This window comes from Heteronotia binoei, chromosome 6 (assembly GCF_032191835.1).
Source record: "Heteronotia binoei isolate CCM8104 ecotype False Entrance Well chromosome 6, APGP_CSIRO_Hbin_v1, whole genome shotgun sequence".
Lineage (NCBI taxonomy): Eukaryota > Metazoa > Chordata > Lepidosauria > Squamata > Gekkonidae > Heteronotia > Heteronotia binoei.
Genome location: NC_083228.1, coordinates 8,601,425 through 8,618,661, shown reverse-complemented (window position 1 = coordinate 8,618,661; position 17,237 = coordinate 8,601,425). Strand labels below are relative to the sequence as shown.

Genomic DNA, 17,237 nt, shown 5'->3' with positions numbered 1-17,237 from the left:
GAAACATCCAATCTTTACTAAAACGTTATTTTGTAAAATAAGGGAAGCAGCAGGAGAGTGCAGGGAAATTACCTGTCTGCCAGAACGTAAGGATGAGATGTCTGCCATGTGAGCGGCCGGAATTTCATCACTGAGATGAAGCGTCCCAAGTTGTGGACTTCCTGCTTTTGATATTCTCCGTGTACCATGCCGGAGAGATAGAACAGCTTGGCGCCCTAAAAGAAAACACACACACACACAAAAATTCAACGATTTCAAAAAACGTACGTACTTTTATGAGTACCAAACTGGAGAGCCAGTTTGGTGTAGTGGTTAAGTGTGCGGACTCTTATCTGGGAGAACCAGGTTTGATTCCCCACTCCTCCACTTGCACCTGCTGGAATGGCCTTGGGTCAGCCATAGCTCTCACAGGAGTTGTCCTTGAAAGGGCAGCTGCTGTGAGAGCCCTCTCCAGCCCCACTTACCTCACAAGTTGGGGTCTGGTGTTTGTTAGTTTGTGTTGACTGGGCTGAGACAACAACAAAGGCAACGTAAGTCAGAATAGCAGACTGATGTCTATGTCATTAAGGTATCCTGGATGTGAAGTGCAATAAATAGTCTGTTGTGCTACTGCTTCAGACCAACACGGCTGCCCACCTGGATCTAATCTGAGTATTCTGCCCTCTCAACCATGTTTTCGTGAGAATGAGTTCGTTGGGTTGATAACCGGCAGAAGCTCACATTTACCACACAACCACCGAGCTAAACTGGTTTCCTTCCCTTCTAGAGAACACGTCACAGAGCCTGCCATTTATCCCGAGTGACTGAGATCCCGTTACCTGATACACCTCAGTCCAGAATCTGTGTTTCAGTCTTTTCTTCATCTTCTTCAGCTGTTTGTTATTCTTCAAAGTATCCAAGTGCGTGAGGACACCCATGATTTTCGGAAAGCCGTGTATCTGGCAAATGTTCAGGAACTCAAACGTTTCCATTTCAAAGCCGAAACTGGCATCGATGAGCATCAACACCTGAAGAGGAAAAGCATAAAATGCTGCATTTTAAGGCCCCATTAAGAGTCAGTGACAGTAAGACGATGATGATGATATTGGATTTGTATCCCAGAGCGGTCACAATCTCCTTTACCTTCCCCTCCCCCCCACAACAGACACCCTGTGAGGTACGTGGGGCTGAGAGAGCTCTCCTAGAAGCTGTCTTTTCAAGAACAGTTCCGCGAGAGCTACAACTGACCCAAGGCCCTTCCAGCAGCTGCAAGTGGAGGAGTGGAGAATCAAACCCGGTTCTCCCAGAGAAGCATCCAGGCACTTAACCACGACACCAAACCGACTCTCTAGAGAGCATATAGAAGGGCTATATGTAATGAAGAAAAGCAACAGACCCTAGGGTCAGATGGTTCCCATTAAGAGGAAATCTACAAAAAGCATGTTTTATTTAAAAAGAAAAAAAAATCAGTGATTGCAGTAACACGTTGTTTTAAATGTCATATTACACTGTTTGAAATTCAATGGTTTCCAATAAACTACTCGTAAAAACTACCAGACAGCTATAGAGAGAATCAGAATAACTAGATAATTAAACAGCTAATGCAACAATAGGGCCCAGACAAAGAGGCTGGCACGGAATGCCCTTAAGAGAAAAGTCTTAAACAATGACTTATTTAAAAGGTTTGCCCTGCCTTGCCAAAAAAAACCTTTTCAAACTTCATATCAAATATCTAAAGAAAGCAGCATACTAATAAAGCAGCAGCAAGAATAAGCAGCAAGAAACAATAAAAATCTGAATGAAATGCAACAAAAGAGAACAGCAGTAACTAAAGTCTCCAATAGCACCAGTTTTCATAGCAACAAATAAAATCCTACCAAATGAATTCAATTTTTTAAAGTAATAAAAAAAAATCTTAACCAGGAACAAAAATAATGAGAACTGTCCTCAGCAAGCCTGGGTGAGATAGCTGCGCAGTTGTGGCACCACCACTAAGAAGGCCCTGCCCAGAGCAGCCAGTGGCCTCCATTCAGTTGTGAGAGGCAAGAGACCATGAGAGCATGTCATCCTTCAGACAGCTCCGAAAGATTTAGGAATCTCTACCCTGAGAAGGATAAGACCACCTCAACCCTGAGAAGGGTAAGACCACCTCCAACATGAGAACTGAGGTCAGGAACACAAAATCTCCTCTCTATCCCCGGGCCAAAAGAAGCGCGTTTGAAAGTCACCAGAGAAAGGGCTTTCTCCGTTATGGCCCCCACATGGTGGAATCAGCTGCCGGAAGAGGTGAGGGCCCTGCGGAACCTGATTCAATTCCACAGGGCCTGTAAGACGACCCTCTTCCGGCTAGCTTACACCTAGCTGGGATGAAAACTTGATGTAACTGGCCAGCCATCTGTTTATATGAAATGAAATGTTACTGGTTTTTAAGGTTTAATTGTTTTTATGAAATTGAAATGTTACTGGTTTTTAAGGTTTTAAATGTTTAAGTATCTAATTGTTTTATACTTAAAATTGTTTAAATTTTATGCGTGATCAATTGTTGGAAGCCGCCCTGAGCCACTTGTGGGAAGGGCGGGATACAAATCCCGAATAAATAAATAAACAAACTGCAAGGTGTACCTGAAAAACCACTTTTCTATACAGAACAAACAATAAAAATGACACGCAGTGCAATTGTATGCCTGCTTACTCAGAATTCAGCGGGACTTAACTCCCATGTATGAATGGAAGAGAATGCAGCCTAACGCTATGACATCAGAGCCCAATCCCAGTGGGACAAAACAAGGATGAAATACACCCTCTGGTTATTAAGCGTGCCCTTCTTCTCCCCCCAAGAAAATCTGCCTCTTCGTAGCCAACCACTCACCAAATCAGCAACTTTCGCCAGGTCGATCATTGTACTAATATCACATCCACACTCAATTATGGTCAGTCTGCGTTTTTTACCTGTAAAGAAGGAGAAAGAGCAAAACACAACAAATTTCAGTACTGCCTTGCAAAGTGCAAAAACATTTTCAGTTCTAGGAGAGCATTTATTTAATTTATTTATTACAATATTTATATCCCACCGTTCCTCTTGGTTACAGTAAAGTGTCCCCAACAAAAACAAAAGATAATTGCAAATCCCCTGAATTGACAAACTAAGCTATGGCTGACCAGCGTAGAGAAGCCATGATTTCTCTGTTGTACATCTGGACAGTCCAGCCATGATTTGGGCTCTAACTGCAGCTAACCCGAACTACAGTTTGGTGTGATGTCTGAATTGAGGATTAGCTATAAACGCAAGCACGCTCTGGCACAGGCTCCGATCAGTTCTTACCTGAGACAATTGTGACAGGGCCCCGAATTTCAACCAACTTCTGCCTGGTGAAATTCTTAATGAGACATCTTATCAAGGTACTCTTCCCTACTTTCGGGGGGCCAACCACCACCACCACCACTGGCGGTGGCTCTAAGGGAGTGCGGTCGACCACAGGAATATGATGTTTTTTTGTCTTCAGATCCTGAGTCCTGTTTTTTAAGAACAAGGAAAATTACGAACTTGCAATAACTATAAAAAGGTCAAGGCAGTCCCCTGTGCAAGCACCAGTCGTTTCCAACTCTGGGGTGATGTCGCATCACAATGTTTTCACGGCAGACTTTTTACGAGGTGGTTTGCCATTGCCTTCCCCAGTCATCTATGCTTTCCCCTCAGCAAGCTGGATACTCTTTTTACCTACCTCAGAAGGATGGAAGGCTGAGTCAACCTTGAGCCGGCTACCTGAACCTGGCTTCCACCAGGATCAAACTCAGGCCATGAGCAGAGAGCTTGGACTGTAGCACTGCAGCTTTACTATACGGTGATGCAAAGTTAAGCTATGTGCTTGAATTGGGCTACGTGCAGAACTCCAGCTCAAGAACCAGAAAATTTTGCAATGGTGGGGCGTCACAAATTTGTCAGTAACCAAGCCCACTAGGGTTGCCAACTCTGAGTTGGGAAATTCCTGGAGATTTGGGGAATGGAGCCTGGGGAGGAAGAGCAGAGGGCGCTCAGAAGACTATAATGCCATAAAGAAAGAAAGCAACTTTAACTGTAAATGCATTCTCCAAAGCTGGCAGCTGGCTTGACTCAGAGAAGTGATTTAAAGAGAGAAGTGCCTTCTCCAAGCCGGCTGATGGGGCAATGGGAAGAAGAAGAATAGCAGATTTATACCCTGCCCTTCTTTCTGAATCAGATTCAGAGCGGCTTACGATCTCCTCTATCTTCTCCCCCCACAACCGACACTCTGTGAGGTGGATGGGGCTGAGAGGGCTCTCACAGCAGCTGCCCCAAGGCCATTCCAGCAGCTGCAAGGGGAGGAGTGGGGAACCAAACCCAGTTCTCCCAGATAAGAGTCCCCACACTTAACCGCTACACCAAACCGGCTCTCAGAGAGCTCCGAGAGCCACACAATATGTGTCAAAGAGCTTCCGAGCCACAGTTTGGCCACCCCTGCCACAAAGTCTATCCTTCGAAGCATCCACTTCTCCAGGGGAACTGATCTCTCTGTAGTCTGATCTAGGGATCAGTTGCAAACTCCAGGAGCTCTCAAGACCCAATCTGGAGGCTGGTAACCCTAAAGCTCCCAAAAGCAGCTCAGAAGTTCACGACTAGAAGAACTATAAGCATTCCTGAATCATGAGCATGCCTCGTTCTTTCCTATTACCATTCTCTGGGGGTTGTACTTTGTTTTAAGTGCCATTTTATGACACAGAAGGCAGTCTTCAGCTTGGAAAACACTTCACTTCAAATGCAATTAAAACTTCACTTCAAATGTAATTTAAAAGGAATCACTGCTGTTTTGCAGTCATCAAATTTCACTTTGAAGAAAACTTGCCACAGAAGCCTGGCCATGTCTCCTCCCACATACAAAGAGGAGAAGAACTCCACTTATTCAATCCAGTGATTCACCCGTTCCCGAATTCTTTCATTCACCAGAATGGAACAGAGTACCTTCGCTTGCAACCATCCATTCATTTATTGATTCAACCACGGCTCCAACAATTAAATGAACATTCCTCTCCAGTATTGACAATGCAATCCTAGGCAGAAATACGCCAGCCTAAGTCAAACAAGTCTTACTGAAAGAACTCTGCGCAGGACGGCACTGTAAGAGAGCTTTACAAGTGCTGGGCTTGGGTATTACAAACCCCTGCTCAGCCATGAAGCTTGTTGGGTGACTTGGAGGTTTTTAAACTGAGACTAGATGGCCATCTGACAGCAATGAGGATCCTGTGAATTTAGGGGGAGGCGTTTGTGAGTTTCCTGCATTGTGCAGGGGGTTGGACTCACTAGATGGCCCTGGGGGTCCCTTCCAACTCTAGGATTCTATGACTGTTAAGAGCAGTTTCTCAGTGGAACAGGCTTCCTCAGGAGGTGGTGGGCTCTCCTTCCTTGGAGGTTTTTCAACAGAGGCTAGATGGGCATCTGACAGCAATGAGGATCCTGTGAATTTAGGGGGAGGCGTTTGTGAGTTTCCTGCATTGTGCAGGGGGTTGGACTCACTAGATGGCCCTGGGGGTCCCTTCCAACTCTAGGATTCTATGACTGTTAAGAGCAGTTTCTCAGTGGAACAGGCTTCCTCAGGAGGTGGTGGGCTCTCCTTCCTTGGAGGTTTTTCAACAGAGGCTAGATGGGCATCTGACAGCAATGAGGATCCTGTGAATTTAGGGGGAGGCGTTTGTGAGTTTCCTGCATTGTGCAGGGGGTTGGACTCACTAGATGGCCCTGGGGGTCCCTTCCAACTCTAGGATTCTATGACTGTTAAGAGCAGTTCCTCAGTGGAACAGGCTTCCTCAGGAGGTGGTGGGCTCTCCTTCCTTGGAGGTTTTTCAACAGAGGCTAGATGGGCATCTGACAGCAATGAGGATCCTGTGAATTTAGGGGGAGGCGTTTGTGAGTTTCCTGCATTGTGCAGGGGGTTGGACTCACTAGATGGCCCTGGGGGTCCCTTCCAACTCTAGGATTCTATGACTGTTAAGAGCAGTTTCTCAGTGGAACAGGCTTCCTCAGGAGGTGGTGGGCTCTCCTTCCTTGGAGGTTTTTCAACAGAGGCTAGATGGGCATCTGACAGCAATGAGGATCCTGTGAATTTAGGGGGAGGCGTTTGTGAGTTTCCTGCATTGTGCAGGGGGTTGGACTCACTAGATGGCCCTGGGGGTCCCTTCCAACTCTAGGATTCTATGACTGTTAAGAGCAGTTTCTCAGTGGAACAGGCTTCCTCAGGAGGTGGTGGGCTCTCCTTCCTTGGAGGTTTTTCAACAGAGGCTAGATGGGCATCTGACAGCAATGAGGATCCTGTGAATTTAGGGGGAGGCGTTTGTGAGTTTCCTGCATTGTGCAGGGGGTTGGACTCACTAGATGGCCCTGGGGGTCCCTTCCAACTCTAGGATTCTATGACTGTTAAGAGCAGTTTCTCAGTGGAACAGGCTTCCTCAGGAGGTGGTGGGCTCTCCTTCCTTGGAGGTTTTTCAACAGAGGCTAGATGGGCATCTGACAGCAATGAGGATCCTGTGAATTTAGGGGGAGGCGTTTGTGAGTTTCCTGCATTGTGCAGGGGGTTGGACTCACTAGATGGCCCTGGGGGTCCCTTCCAACTCTAGGATTCTATGACTGTTAAGAGCAGTTTCTCAGTGGAACAGGCTTCCTCCTTGGGAGGTGGTGGGCTCTCCTTCCTTGGAGGTTTTTCAACAGAGGCTAGATGGGCATCTGACAGCAATGAGGATCCTGTGAATTTAGGGGGAGGCGTTTGTGAGTTTCCTGCATTGTGCAGGGGGTTGGACTAGGTGACCCTGGAGGTCCCTTCCAACTCTCTGATTCTATTAGGAAGAACTTCCTGACTGTTAAGAGTGCTTTCTCAGGGGAACAGGCTTCCTCCTTGGGAGGTGGTGGGCTCTCCTTCCTTGGAGGTTTTTAAACAGAGGCTGGATGGCCGTCTGACAGCAATGAAGATCCTGTGAATTTTGGGGGAGGCGTTTGTGAGTTTCCTGCATTGTGCAGGGGGTTGGACTAGATGACCCTGGAGGTCCCTTCCAATTCTATGATTCGATGACTATCACCAAAACCTCTCTCCTGGGGTTCCTAGTGAAGATACAACACCATTCTATGCAAAATAAACCAAGAAAAAGCTTTAAATGAACACGGTTTCTGCCCACAAGCAAGAATGCATCTCTCCCGTGGCTACAGCTAAATAAAAACGACGCTGTTACACAAATGCCACAAGTCAAATCTAGAAATGCTGTGATACAAAGAAAATAAACCGTATGCTGATAGGACGGTCATTGCAGATGGATTAACATCTCGACGTGCCGTACCTGTGAAAGGTTCTGGCCATCCGCACCGCAGACTGGACCGCAAAGGCCTTTGGGTTTCTCTTCCTGGCGTCCTCCTCATCTTCAAGGCCAAGGTCTGTCAAATGGCGCTTCTTTTTCCTGTTCGCTTTGGGCCCACTGTGTTTCTTGCGATGATGTTTCTGTTCTTTTTCGTCCATCTCTTTGGTCGGCGGTCAGCTACCGCTGACAGTGCACAATGTGGTTCTGCCAATATCACCGAGGAAGAGAGAAACCAGGGACTCCACGTGGCACGCCTTGAACAGAAGAGATGCCAAATGATGCCTCTGCTTCTCGAACACCAGAGACAAGAAGAAGAAGACGATATTGGATTTATATCCCGCCCTCCACTCCGAAGAGTCTCAGAGCGGCTCACAATCTCCTTTCCCTTTCTCCCCCACAACAGACACCCTGTGAGGTAGATGAAGATATTGGATTTATACCCCACCCTCCACTCAGAAGAGTCTCAGAGCGGCTCACAATCTCCTTTCCCTTCCTCCCCCACAACAGACACCCTGTGAGGTAGATGAAGATATTGGATTTATATCCCGCCCTCCACTCCGAAGAGTCTCAGAGTGGCTCACAATCTCCTTTCCCTTCCTCCCCCACAACAGACACCCTGTGAGGTAGATGAAGATATTGTATTTATATCCCACCCTCCATTCTGAAGAGTCTCAGAGCGGCTCACAATCTCCTTTCCCTTCCTCCCCCACAACAGACACCCTGTGAGGTAGATGAAGATATTGGATTTATATCCCGCCCTCCACTCCGAAGAGTCGCAGAGCGGCTCACAATCTCCTTTACCTTCCTCCCCCACAACAGACACCCTGTGAGATGGGTGGGGCTGAGAGGGCTCTCACAGCAGCTGCCCTTTCAAGGACAACCTCTGCCAGAGCTATGGCTGACCCAAGGCCATGCTAGCAGGTGCAAGTGGAGGTGTGGGGAATCAAACCCGGTTCTCCCAGATAAGAGTCTGTGCTCTTCTCCACTGCACCAAACTGGCTCTCTAGCAAGCAAGTGAATGGGAACCTTGGAAACGGTTCCTACTATTTCCTTTCTTTTTCTTTTAGATGCAAAATCAGGACAAATGCCAGAAAAGCCAATCTAATTATGTTGAAGCCAACAAAACGGGGAAGACTTTAAAAAGTTTCTATGTATTTATATGGCTGCAAAAAAATCATTTCCTTTGTTCCTACCCCAATTTCCTCTCCTATGGAAATCCAAAGTGGCTCACAACATTCCCCTCTTCTCCAGTTTATCCGCACAACAACCCTGTGAGGTAGGATAAGCTGAGCATATGCAACTTGCCCAAGATCCCCCAGCAAGCTCTGTGGCAGAGCGGGGTTTTGAAACGGGGTCTCCCAAATCCTGGGCCAACCAACTCACCACCAGTGTCTCCCTAACCTGAGTTCATGTGAGCTAGCTCAGTTTTCTAGCCTCTGGCTCACACATTTTTGTCTTACTCAGCCTGCTCATGAAGGAGGGCCCCAGAGCACACTAACTGATGCCGGAGCTCACAACTTTAATGCCAGGAGCTCACAAAGCAGAACTTTTGCTCACAAGACTTCACAAGCCTCTCTTCCTTCTATTGGCTGAGGCTACCCCGCCCCCCAGTCCCCTGGGGAATCTGTAGGTGAAAAATAATTCACAAAAGCTTGTGCTGGGTTTTAGGGTTGCCACCTCCAGGTTTGGAAATACCTAGAGATTTGAGGATGGAGCCTAGAAGAGTGGGCTTTAGGGAGGGAAGGGACTTTGGCAGGATATAATGTCACACAGCCCACCTTTCAAAGTAGCCATTTGGGTAGCAATTTAGGCAGCCTGGAGATCAGTTTTAATTCCAGGAGAGCTTCAGCCCAGCCTGGAAGATGAGAACCCTAGGATGCCAACCTCCAGGCGGAACTTGGGGACCCCCCAGAATTACAGCTCATCTCCAGACGACTGATATCAGTTTCTCTGAAAAAAAATGGGTGCTTTGGAAGGTGGACTTTATGGCACTGTATTATACTGATGTCCATGTCTCCCCCATGCTGCACCCCCAAATCTCCCGTTTTCCAGCCTCTGGCAACCCTTCCCCCTCATTCCCTGCTGGGAACCAGATTCCTATTTGGGCTGCAACTGACTAACACAGCAACTTCCCTGGCCCAAGGTGCATAACATCGCGCTATTTACCAGGGGATGCTACTTTCTTCTAGGCCAGGGGTGGCCAAACTGTGGCTCTTTCAGCCTTCACCACCTGGTCAGCTGGCTTGGAGAAGGCATTTGTCTCTTTAAATCACTTCCACAAGCCAAGCCAGCTGGTGGCTTGGAGAATGCATTTCTTTCCACTTCTCCCTCTCTCCTCCCTCCCCATCTATTTGCATTCCTTCCTTCCTTCGTTCCTGACACTCATGTCTTGTAGCTCTCAAACATCTGACATTTATTCTATGTGGCTCTTATATTAAGCAAGTTTGGCCATCCCTATTCTAGGCCATGCAAAGCTTCAACTCCCGACTCACACAGATTAAGTCTCTGCTTAAAAGGCATTTCTCTCCCCTCCAGGCTGCTGGCAACTCTACCACTGAGACTTCGCCTAGGCCAGGGGTGGCCAAACCTGTTTAACATAAGAGGCACCAAATAAACATCAGAAGCTTGAGAGCAGCAAGACATGAATGTCAGATGTTTGAGAGTCATAAGACGAAGGAAGATGGGGGAGAGAGGTGGAAAGAAAGCAACTTTAACCTCAAATACATTTTCCAAGCATCAGCTGGCTTGGAGAAGTGGTTGAAAGAGAAAAATGTCTTCTCCAAGCCAGCCAATGGGGTGGTGGGGGCTTCAACAGCCACACAGAAAGAGCCACATGTGGCTCCTGAGTAGGGTTGCCAAGTCCAATTCAAGAAATATCTGGGGACTTTGGGGTGGAGCCAGGAGCAAGGGTGTGACAAGCATAACTGAACACCAAAGGGAGTTCTGGCCGTCACATTTAAAGGGGCCACACACCTTTTAAATACCTTCCCTCCATTGGAAAGAATGGATAGAGGCACCTTCTTTTGGGGCTCATAGAATTGGACCCTCTGGTCCAATCTTTTAGAATCTTGGAGGGTGTTTTGAGGAGAGGCACCGGATGCTATGCTGCAAATCTGGTGCCTCTACCTCAAAAAACAGCCCCAGATACCCATGGATCAATTCTCCATTATTTCCTATGGGAATCGGTCTCCACAGGGAATAATGGAGTGCCCAGCAGACATTTCCCTCCCCCCCCTCGCTTTCAGGTGACCCTGAGGCGGGGGGGAGGGCCTCCAAACTGGGGGATCCCCTGCCCCCACCTGGGGATTAAAAATACAATGGAGAGAACCACGGAACAGAATGAGAACCCAAAGAAAAACCGTGACGAATACAATCATAAATTCACTTGCAATTATTAGTGTATAAACCTTCAGAGTATCTGATTGTCACAATCCATTGCCATAATTAGGATTGTAAGGTAAGTACGTATAATTCATTTCCAAAAACGCATCTAAGCACAATTACATCAGAACAAATAATTTAAAGTGCTTTAGTGCTACAAAGTACTTGTAAGTCGAAATGCCCCTGCAGGTTATCCTTCCAAAAAGGAACATATCTGAAGATTCCCCGGCGGAATAGGCAACGCAAGCCCCCCAAAGCGGAGAGGTGAGAAATAAGCGCCCCCCCCCGCCGCCGCCTCTTCCCTTCGGCTCATTCCCCTCTGGGCGCCCCCCGCCCGGCCAAGCCTCCCCTTACCTGCCCCGGCGCCGCCCGCAGCGCGTGTGGATGGCTGCGCTCTCTTTTTCGCGCCCCTCCCCGAAACCGAGGCCGGCGATGTTAGTTCCGCAGCAGGGGGAAGGCGATAGCTGCTGCACTAACAGGGTCACCATGGCGACGGCGTTCCGAGGCCTACCAGCGCCTCCGGAGGCTTCGGCCTGCAAGTCGCCTTGAAGCCGAGTCTGGCGGAGAGCGAAGGGGGGGGGGGGAGGAGGAAAAGGGCAGCCGGAGGCGCTGGCCCGCCGCCCGCTGTTGAGCCGCCCTCTTAGGAGACGCCGCGACGGCTGCGACAGAGGCTGTCCGACTCTGAAATAAAATGAATTAAGTCTAGGGTTGCCAAGTCCAAGTCAAGAAATTTCTGGGGACTTTGGGGGTGGAGCCAGGAGACATTAGGGATGGAGCCAAGATCAAGGCTGTGACAAGCATAATTGAATTCCAAAGGGAGTTCTGGCCATCACATTTAAAGGGACGACACATCTTTTCAATGCCTTCCTTCCATAGGAAATCATGAAGGATAGGGGCACCTTCTTTTGGGGCTCATAGAATTGGACGCCCTGGTCCAATCCTTTTAAACCTTGGAAGGTATTTTGGAGAGAAGCACTGGATGCTATGCTGCAAATTTGCTGCATCTATCTCAAAAAACAGCCTCCCCCAGAGCCCCAGATACCCACAGATCAATTCTCCATTATTTCCTATGGGAATAAGTCTCCATAGGGAATAATGGAGTTCCCAGCAGACATTTCCCTCCCCTCCCCGCTTTCTGATGACCCTGAAGCGGGGGAGGGTCTTCCAACCAAGGGATCTCCTGCCCCCACCTGGGGATTGGCAACCCTAATTAAATCACCCACGTGCAGCAACATAAAACTCTGTACAAAAAGAACAGGCGCATAGTCTGCGCCCCCAACCCACGTATTCTGTCCTTTACCACAAATATATATTTGAATGAAAGCAAACGCAGTTATCTTTGTTCATCCTCCTTTTTGGCTGAGGTTCAAATTAAGAGCGAAACAGCGCAGGAAGAAAGGCGACTAGTTCAAAGGCTGCAGCATAGTTGTAGTTGTAACCTGAGCTGTGGCTCTAGGATGATGAGATCAGAGACACCAAATATTTGCAAAGTGCCTTTGGATGGGAAAATTCGACTTGAAAGAGGGAGGAAAAGATAGCTTTCTAACTGGGCTGGAGCCAGGAGGCTGAAGTTCATGGATTCATAGAGTTGGAAGGCACCTCCAGGGTCATCTAGTAGAGTTCCCTGGAAATTCACAAATACCTCCCCCACACACACCCAGTGACTTCTGCTCCATGCCCAGAAGATGGCAAATATACCTTCAGGATCTCTGGTCAAACCGGCCTGGCGAAAGAATCCTTCTTCACTTAGTGGCTAACTGATGGCTTTATATTATTTATTTATGGCATGGCAACATTTATGGCATTATGACAACCAGCTGACATTTTGGTCACTCACCTTCTTCAATGAAGCTCACGGGACAAGAGGTTTGCTGCTGGGTCAGACCAATGGGCCAGTATCCTGCTTCAATCAGTGGCTAAACAGTTCCTTTGTATCATTTATATATGGCATGATGACATTTATGGAATTATGACAACCAGTTTACATTTCTCTCACCCAGCCATTTCCAAGGCGCTGACAGGACAGGAGGTGTGCAGCTGGAACAGACCAATGGGCTAGCATCCTTCTTCAGCCAGTGGCTAACCAGTTATTTTATATAAGGCATTATGACATCATGACAACTGGCTGACATTTTTTGCACTCACCCACTTCAAAGGTGTTCACCAGACAGGAAGTGTGCCAATGTATTAGACAAATGGGCCAGCATCCTGCTTCACTCAAGCACTCACTTTTAAGGCAAGTAAGCCCTCTCCCATTCAGGTATTTGCATACTTATGCTCAGTCTCTTCTCAGTTGTCATTTTCATTCCCCCTCTTACTATGCGATTCTAAGCAGGCATCTCTGCCTATTTACCTTATCAGCCTTCTCTGCCTATTTCGGGGATGGCCAAACTTGCTTAATGTAAGAGCCACATAGAATAAACATCAGATGTTTGAGAGCCGCAGGTGGGTCTCATTTTGGGCAGGAGCTCTGGGACCTCCAGATCTTATTGTGCTCTTTTTTTTTAACCCCCTCCTCTCCTCCCAATATTGCTTCTGAGCTCCATTGTTCAAGCCCCCATAAGAATTTTGCTGAACTCTAAGATTTGACAAACTTTCTAATGTTTTCTCCCGCAAAAATAACCAAAACATATAAGGCAGACAGATGGAAATCTTCATCATGCCATTGTGACCACATAGGAGAAAGTAATTTTAAAAGTATGATGACAGTAAGGTTTTATTATGACAAATATAATTCAAGAAGCCTTTAAGGAAGATGCTGAGCTGATATAATTTAGTACATCTTCAGTTGATGTCAGGGTGTGTGGCATATGCAAAAGAGTTGTGCTAATGAGCTCCGGCATCTCTTTTTCTACAAAATGACTCTTAGGCCTGCAAGGCACGCACATCAGATATTTGAGAGCTGGAAGGAAGGAAGGAAGGAAGGAAGGAAGGAAGGAAGGAAGGAAGGAAGGAAGGAAGGAAGGAAGGAAGGAAGGAAGGAAGGAAGGAAGGAAAACAAATAGATGGGGGAGGGGAAAGTGGAAAGAAAGCAACTTTAAATGCATTCGCCGAGCCATTTCTCTTCCACTGGCTGGCTTGGATTGAAGAAGTCGCCAAGCTAGCTGACAGGGTTGTGGGAGCTTCAAGAGCCACACAACATATGTGAAAGAGTCATGGTTTGGCCACTCCTAAGCCATGATTTGGCCACCCCTGTCCTATTTACTTCAATGGAGTTAGAAGGGATTCCTGATTTTAGGATACATTTCAGTTTTACTCATGACTGGTTGGAAACTTCATGTCAGTTGCAAGAGGAAGCTGGGGCCTTCGTTTTAAGGCAGAGAGTTTCACCTGAAATCCAATTTCAAGCCATTCCAACACTGCAGTTGTGACCTTGGAAATTAGCCCTGGACACAAACAGAAAGATGGGCACAATTAGTGCAAGGATCTCAGCAGGCCCATGTTGTGTTGAGGGGGGGATGTATGTGGGGAGGAGGGGATTACAAATCCACTTCATCTCCCATCTCCCATTATGTAGTGACTTAATTTATTCCCATCAAGTGCTTGTCTAGACTTTAGAGCTTTTGGTGAGCATCAGCTGATATTCTAGGCAAGCTACCTATGTCACATCAGTAGAAGGGAATAACGTTTAGCTAACAGATTTTGCATTTCAGAAACAGAAAACTGCAAAGTCAGTCATATTTGCAGTTATTTGAAAGGGTGAGCCCAGCTGACTTCTTAATTATCATCTGTCTCCTCTCATATTACCTGTTACACACTCCCCTAAGGTTAACAGAAAGAGAAACATTTGGAAATATCCATCTCAGCATAAATTCTTCTAATTCAAATATTATTTTTTGTATATGTTGCACACTGATATGAGGCTGGGTTATGGGAGAGAGACAGCAGTGGCCTGACATCAGTTGATGGGGGGAGGGGTCTGCCTTGAGTTTGGATTCCACCCCACATGTGACTTTGGTAGGCAAGATTACCAACCACCTAGAGAAAAAACATCCTGCCCCTTTAAGAGAGGCATAAGAGGGCAATATCTGCCTCCAGGCCATGAAAAGCTTCAGCTGCCCATTTCAGCCTCTGAAGCCTCTCTTAAAGAGACAGGGCATTCCTTCTTCAGTCCTGTTGGCATCCCTGTTGGTAGGCAAGTTAGAGGCCACTCTAACAACCGGGGAGTGACATAATTGCACACACACACACACACACACACACACACACACATGTCCCAAAGGGGAAAAAAAGAAATGGGTCTTTCTGGAATATCTGAACTGAGATCTTCAGTCAAGGGAAGGAAGGGCAGGGCCAAAGATGAGGGTGATTCTGCAGCATTTTGCATTCCAAATGTAAAGGGGAAGAAGAATTTTAAACCCTGCCTCCTTTCCTTGTAGTTAGAATTAGGAGTGGGGAAGTAGGGAGCTGGTGATGACAAGGGAGGCATCCCCCTGAGGGCACCCAGCCTCTTGCTCTATCCATCCCCAGGGGCACTGCCACCTTCGCACCTTCAGGATGGGAGGGGAGACGTTAAAGCCCCATCAGAGAGAGGAACCCACCCAGAACTTTTCCAACTTCACCTCTCTCCCTGAGGATAGGTAGACACATCAGTTGATGGCAAAAATCCCAAAACTAAAAAGCTTAGAAATGCTGCTCTCATAATATGCGTGTTATTTTGTGTTACCAACAAAAGTGAGCGCCACTCCCAACTCACCAAAGTCTACCTTGGGTTGCAGATTTGAGTGCTTTGTACATCAGCCCCTCTACTTGTGACGTAGAAACTGTGCTAGATGCTCTCTCTAGCCTGCCGCTGGTGAAGCTGGACGAGAGCTGAGCTGCCATTGGCTTCTCCCTTTTCTGAAACCAGCGGCTCTCGCTTGAGGCCAAAGGGCAAGGGCCTCCCCCCAAGTCACAAAATGCACAACCCGCTGGGAAGATTTTCTGAACTAGATCTGCCTTGGTCTGAATGGGGCCTGGGGAGGTGGGGGCCAAAGGAATGAGCTTCCTCCAAGTAGAACCCCAGGCCCAAGATCTTCTCTTCTGTTCTCTGATGAGTGGATCCCAGCGGTCAGCGACTGGGGAGACCAGCTCCCCCCCCCCCCAATACTGACCACCAGCAGCTCAAGAGTAAGACTGCCTTGCTTACTCTGCTCTGATAAGACCTCACCTGGAGTCTTGTGTTCAGTTTTGGGGCCCACATTTTAAGAAGGATATAGACAAGCTGGAACAGGTCCAGAGGAGGGCAACGAAGACTGCTGAGGGGTCTGGAGACCAAGTCCTATGAGGAAAGCTTGAAGGAGCTGGGCATGTTTAGCCTGGAGAGGAGGCGGCTGAGAGGTGATATGATCACCATCTTCAAGTACTTGAAGGGCTGTCCTATAGAGGATGGTGTGGAGTTGTTTTCTGTGGACCCAGAAGGTAGGACCAGAACCAAGGGGTTGAAATTAAATCAAAAGAGTTTCTAACTCAACATTAGGAAGAACATCCTGGCTGTTAGAGCAGTTCCTCAGTGGAACAGGCGTCCTTGAGAGGTGGTGGGCTCTCCTTCCTTGGAGGTTTTTAAACAGATGCTAGATGGCCATCTGACAGCAATGAAGATCCTGTGGATTTAGGGGGAGGTATTTGTGAGTTGCCTGCATTGTGCAGGGGGTTGGACTAGATGACCCTGGAGGTCTCTTCCAACTCTATGATTCCATGCATGAAAAAAACAGAAGGCCAGGGGTCGCCACAGGAATGCAGTTTCTCAGCCATCCGTGAGTGAGACCCACAACTCCAGAACAAGTTGATTTGTGATGTTGTGCCTTTCCTATTTATAGAAATCCCAGCCTGTGCCATGGAGCTTGGTAGGTGACCTTGGGCCAGTCACAGACTCACAGCCTAGCCTACCTCACAGGGTTGTTGTGAGGAAGAAGTTTGACTAGAGAAGAGCAACAGGAGCCACTGTGGGTCTGATACAAGGAAGGATGGAGATGCCTGCAACGTAAGGGTTTCGAGATCTCTGTTCCAACTTGAACGTAAAGACAGGGACTTTGAATCTCTAAAGTTAATATCCCCAGAAATCTGGCGGGTCTTTAACCTGCTGGACTTGAATCTTGCCCTTTCTTTGCACTCAACGGCTTTGAGTCAGCTTGCAGAAGTGGAAACTGGAGGTCAGGTTTGCCCTCTGCCTGCACAGCCAACCGTCTCCCCCATCCACCAAAATTTGGGGAGAATAATTTTTTGGGCCCAGTCCCAGGGGTCATTTCATAGAAAAAGGGGTGCCAGAGCTCATTAGCACAACTTATTGGCATAACTCCTTTGCATATGCCACACACCCCTGACGTCACCGGAAGGTGAACCAAATTATATCAGCTCAGCCTCTACCTTCAAATGCTGCTTGAAGTACAATTGTCATAATCAACCTTGCTCCCATCCAATACTCCCTCTAAGCTGTGGAGTCTTGTGAGCAAAAATTCTTCTTTGTGAGCTCCTGGCATTAAAGTCTGACTGATGCGGAGCCATTTTTACTGTAGGGAAATCTTAAGAAATACTGAAGCCATTGG

The 17,237-nt window shown here is 47.5% G+C and overlaps 1 protein-coding gene across 1 annotated transcript in view; it reads right to left on the bottom strand.

Annotated features, from left to right (window-relative positions):
* The window catches only part of BMS1 (BMS1 ribosome biogenesis factor), a 64,052-nt gene extending 50,925 nt beyond the window's left edge, over positions 1-13,127 (bottom strand). The window contains exons 1-6 of the mRNA XM_060241028.1: positions 12,859-13,127; positions 7,315-7,586; positions 3,302-3,492; positions 2,849-2,928; positions 819-1,007; positions 73-215 (exon numbers count right to left, since the gene is read on the bottom strand). Of these exons, the coding sequence (XP_060097011.1) occupies positions 73-215; positions 819-1,007; positions 2,849-2,928; positions 3,302-3,492; positions 7,315-7,490 (779 nt within the window). The 5' untranslated portion in view covers positions 7,491-7,586; positions 12,859-13,127. The remainder of the gene's footprint in view (positions 1-72; positions 216-818; positions 1,008-2,848; positions 2,929-3,301; positions 3,493-7,314; positions 7,587-12,858) is intronic.
* Positions 13,128-17,237: the final 4,110 nt, after the last annotated feature.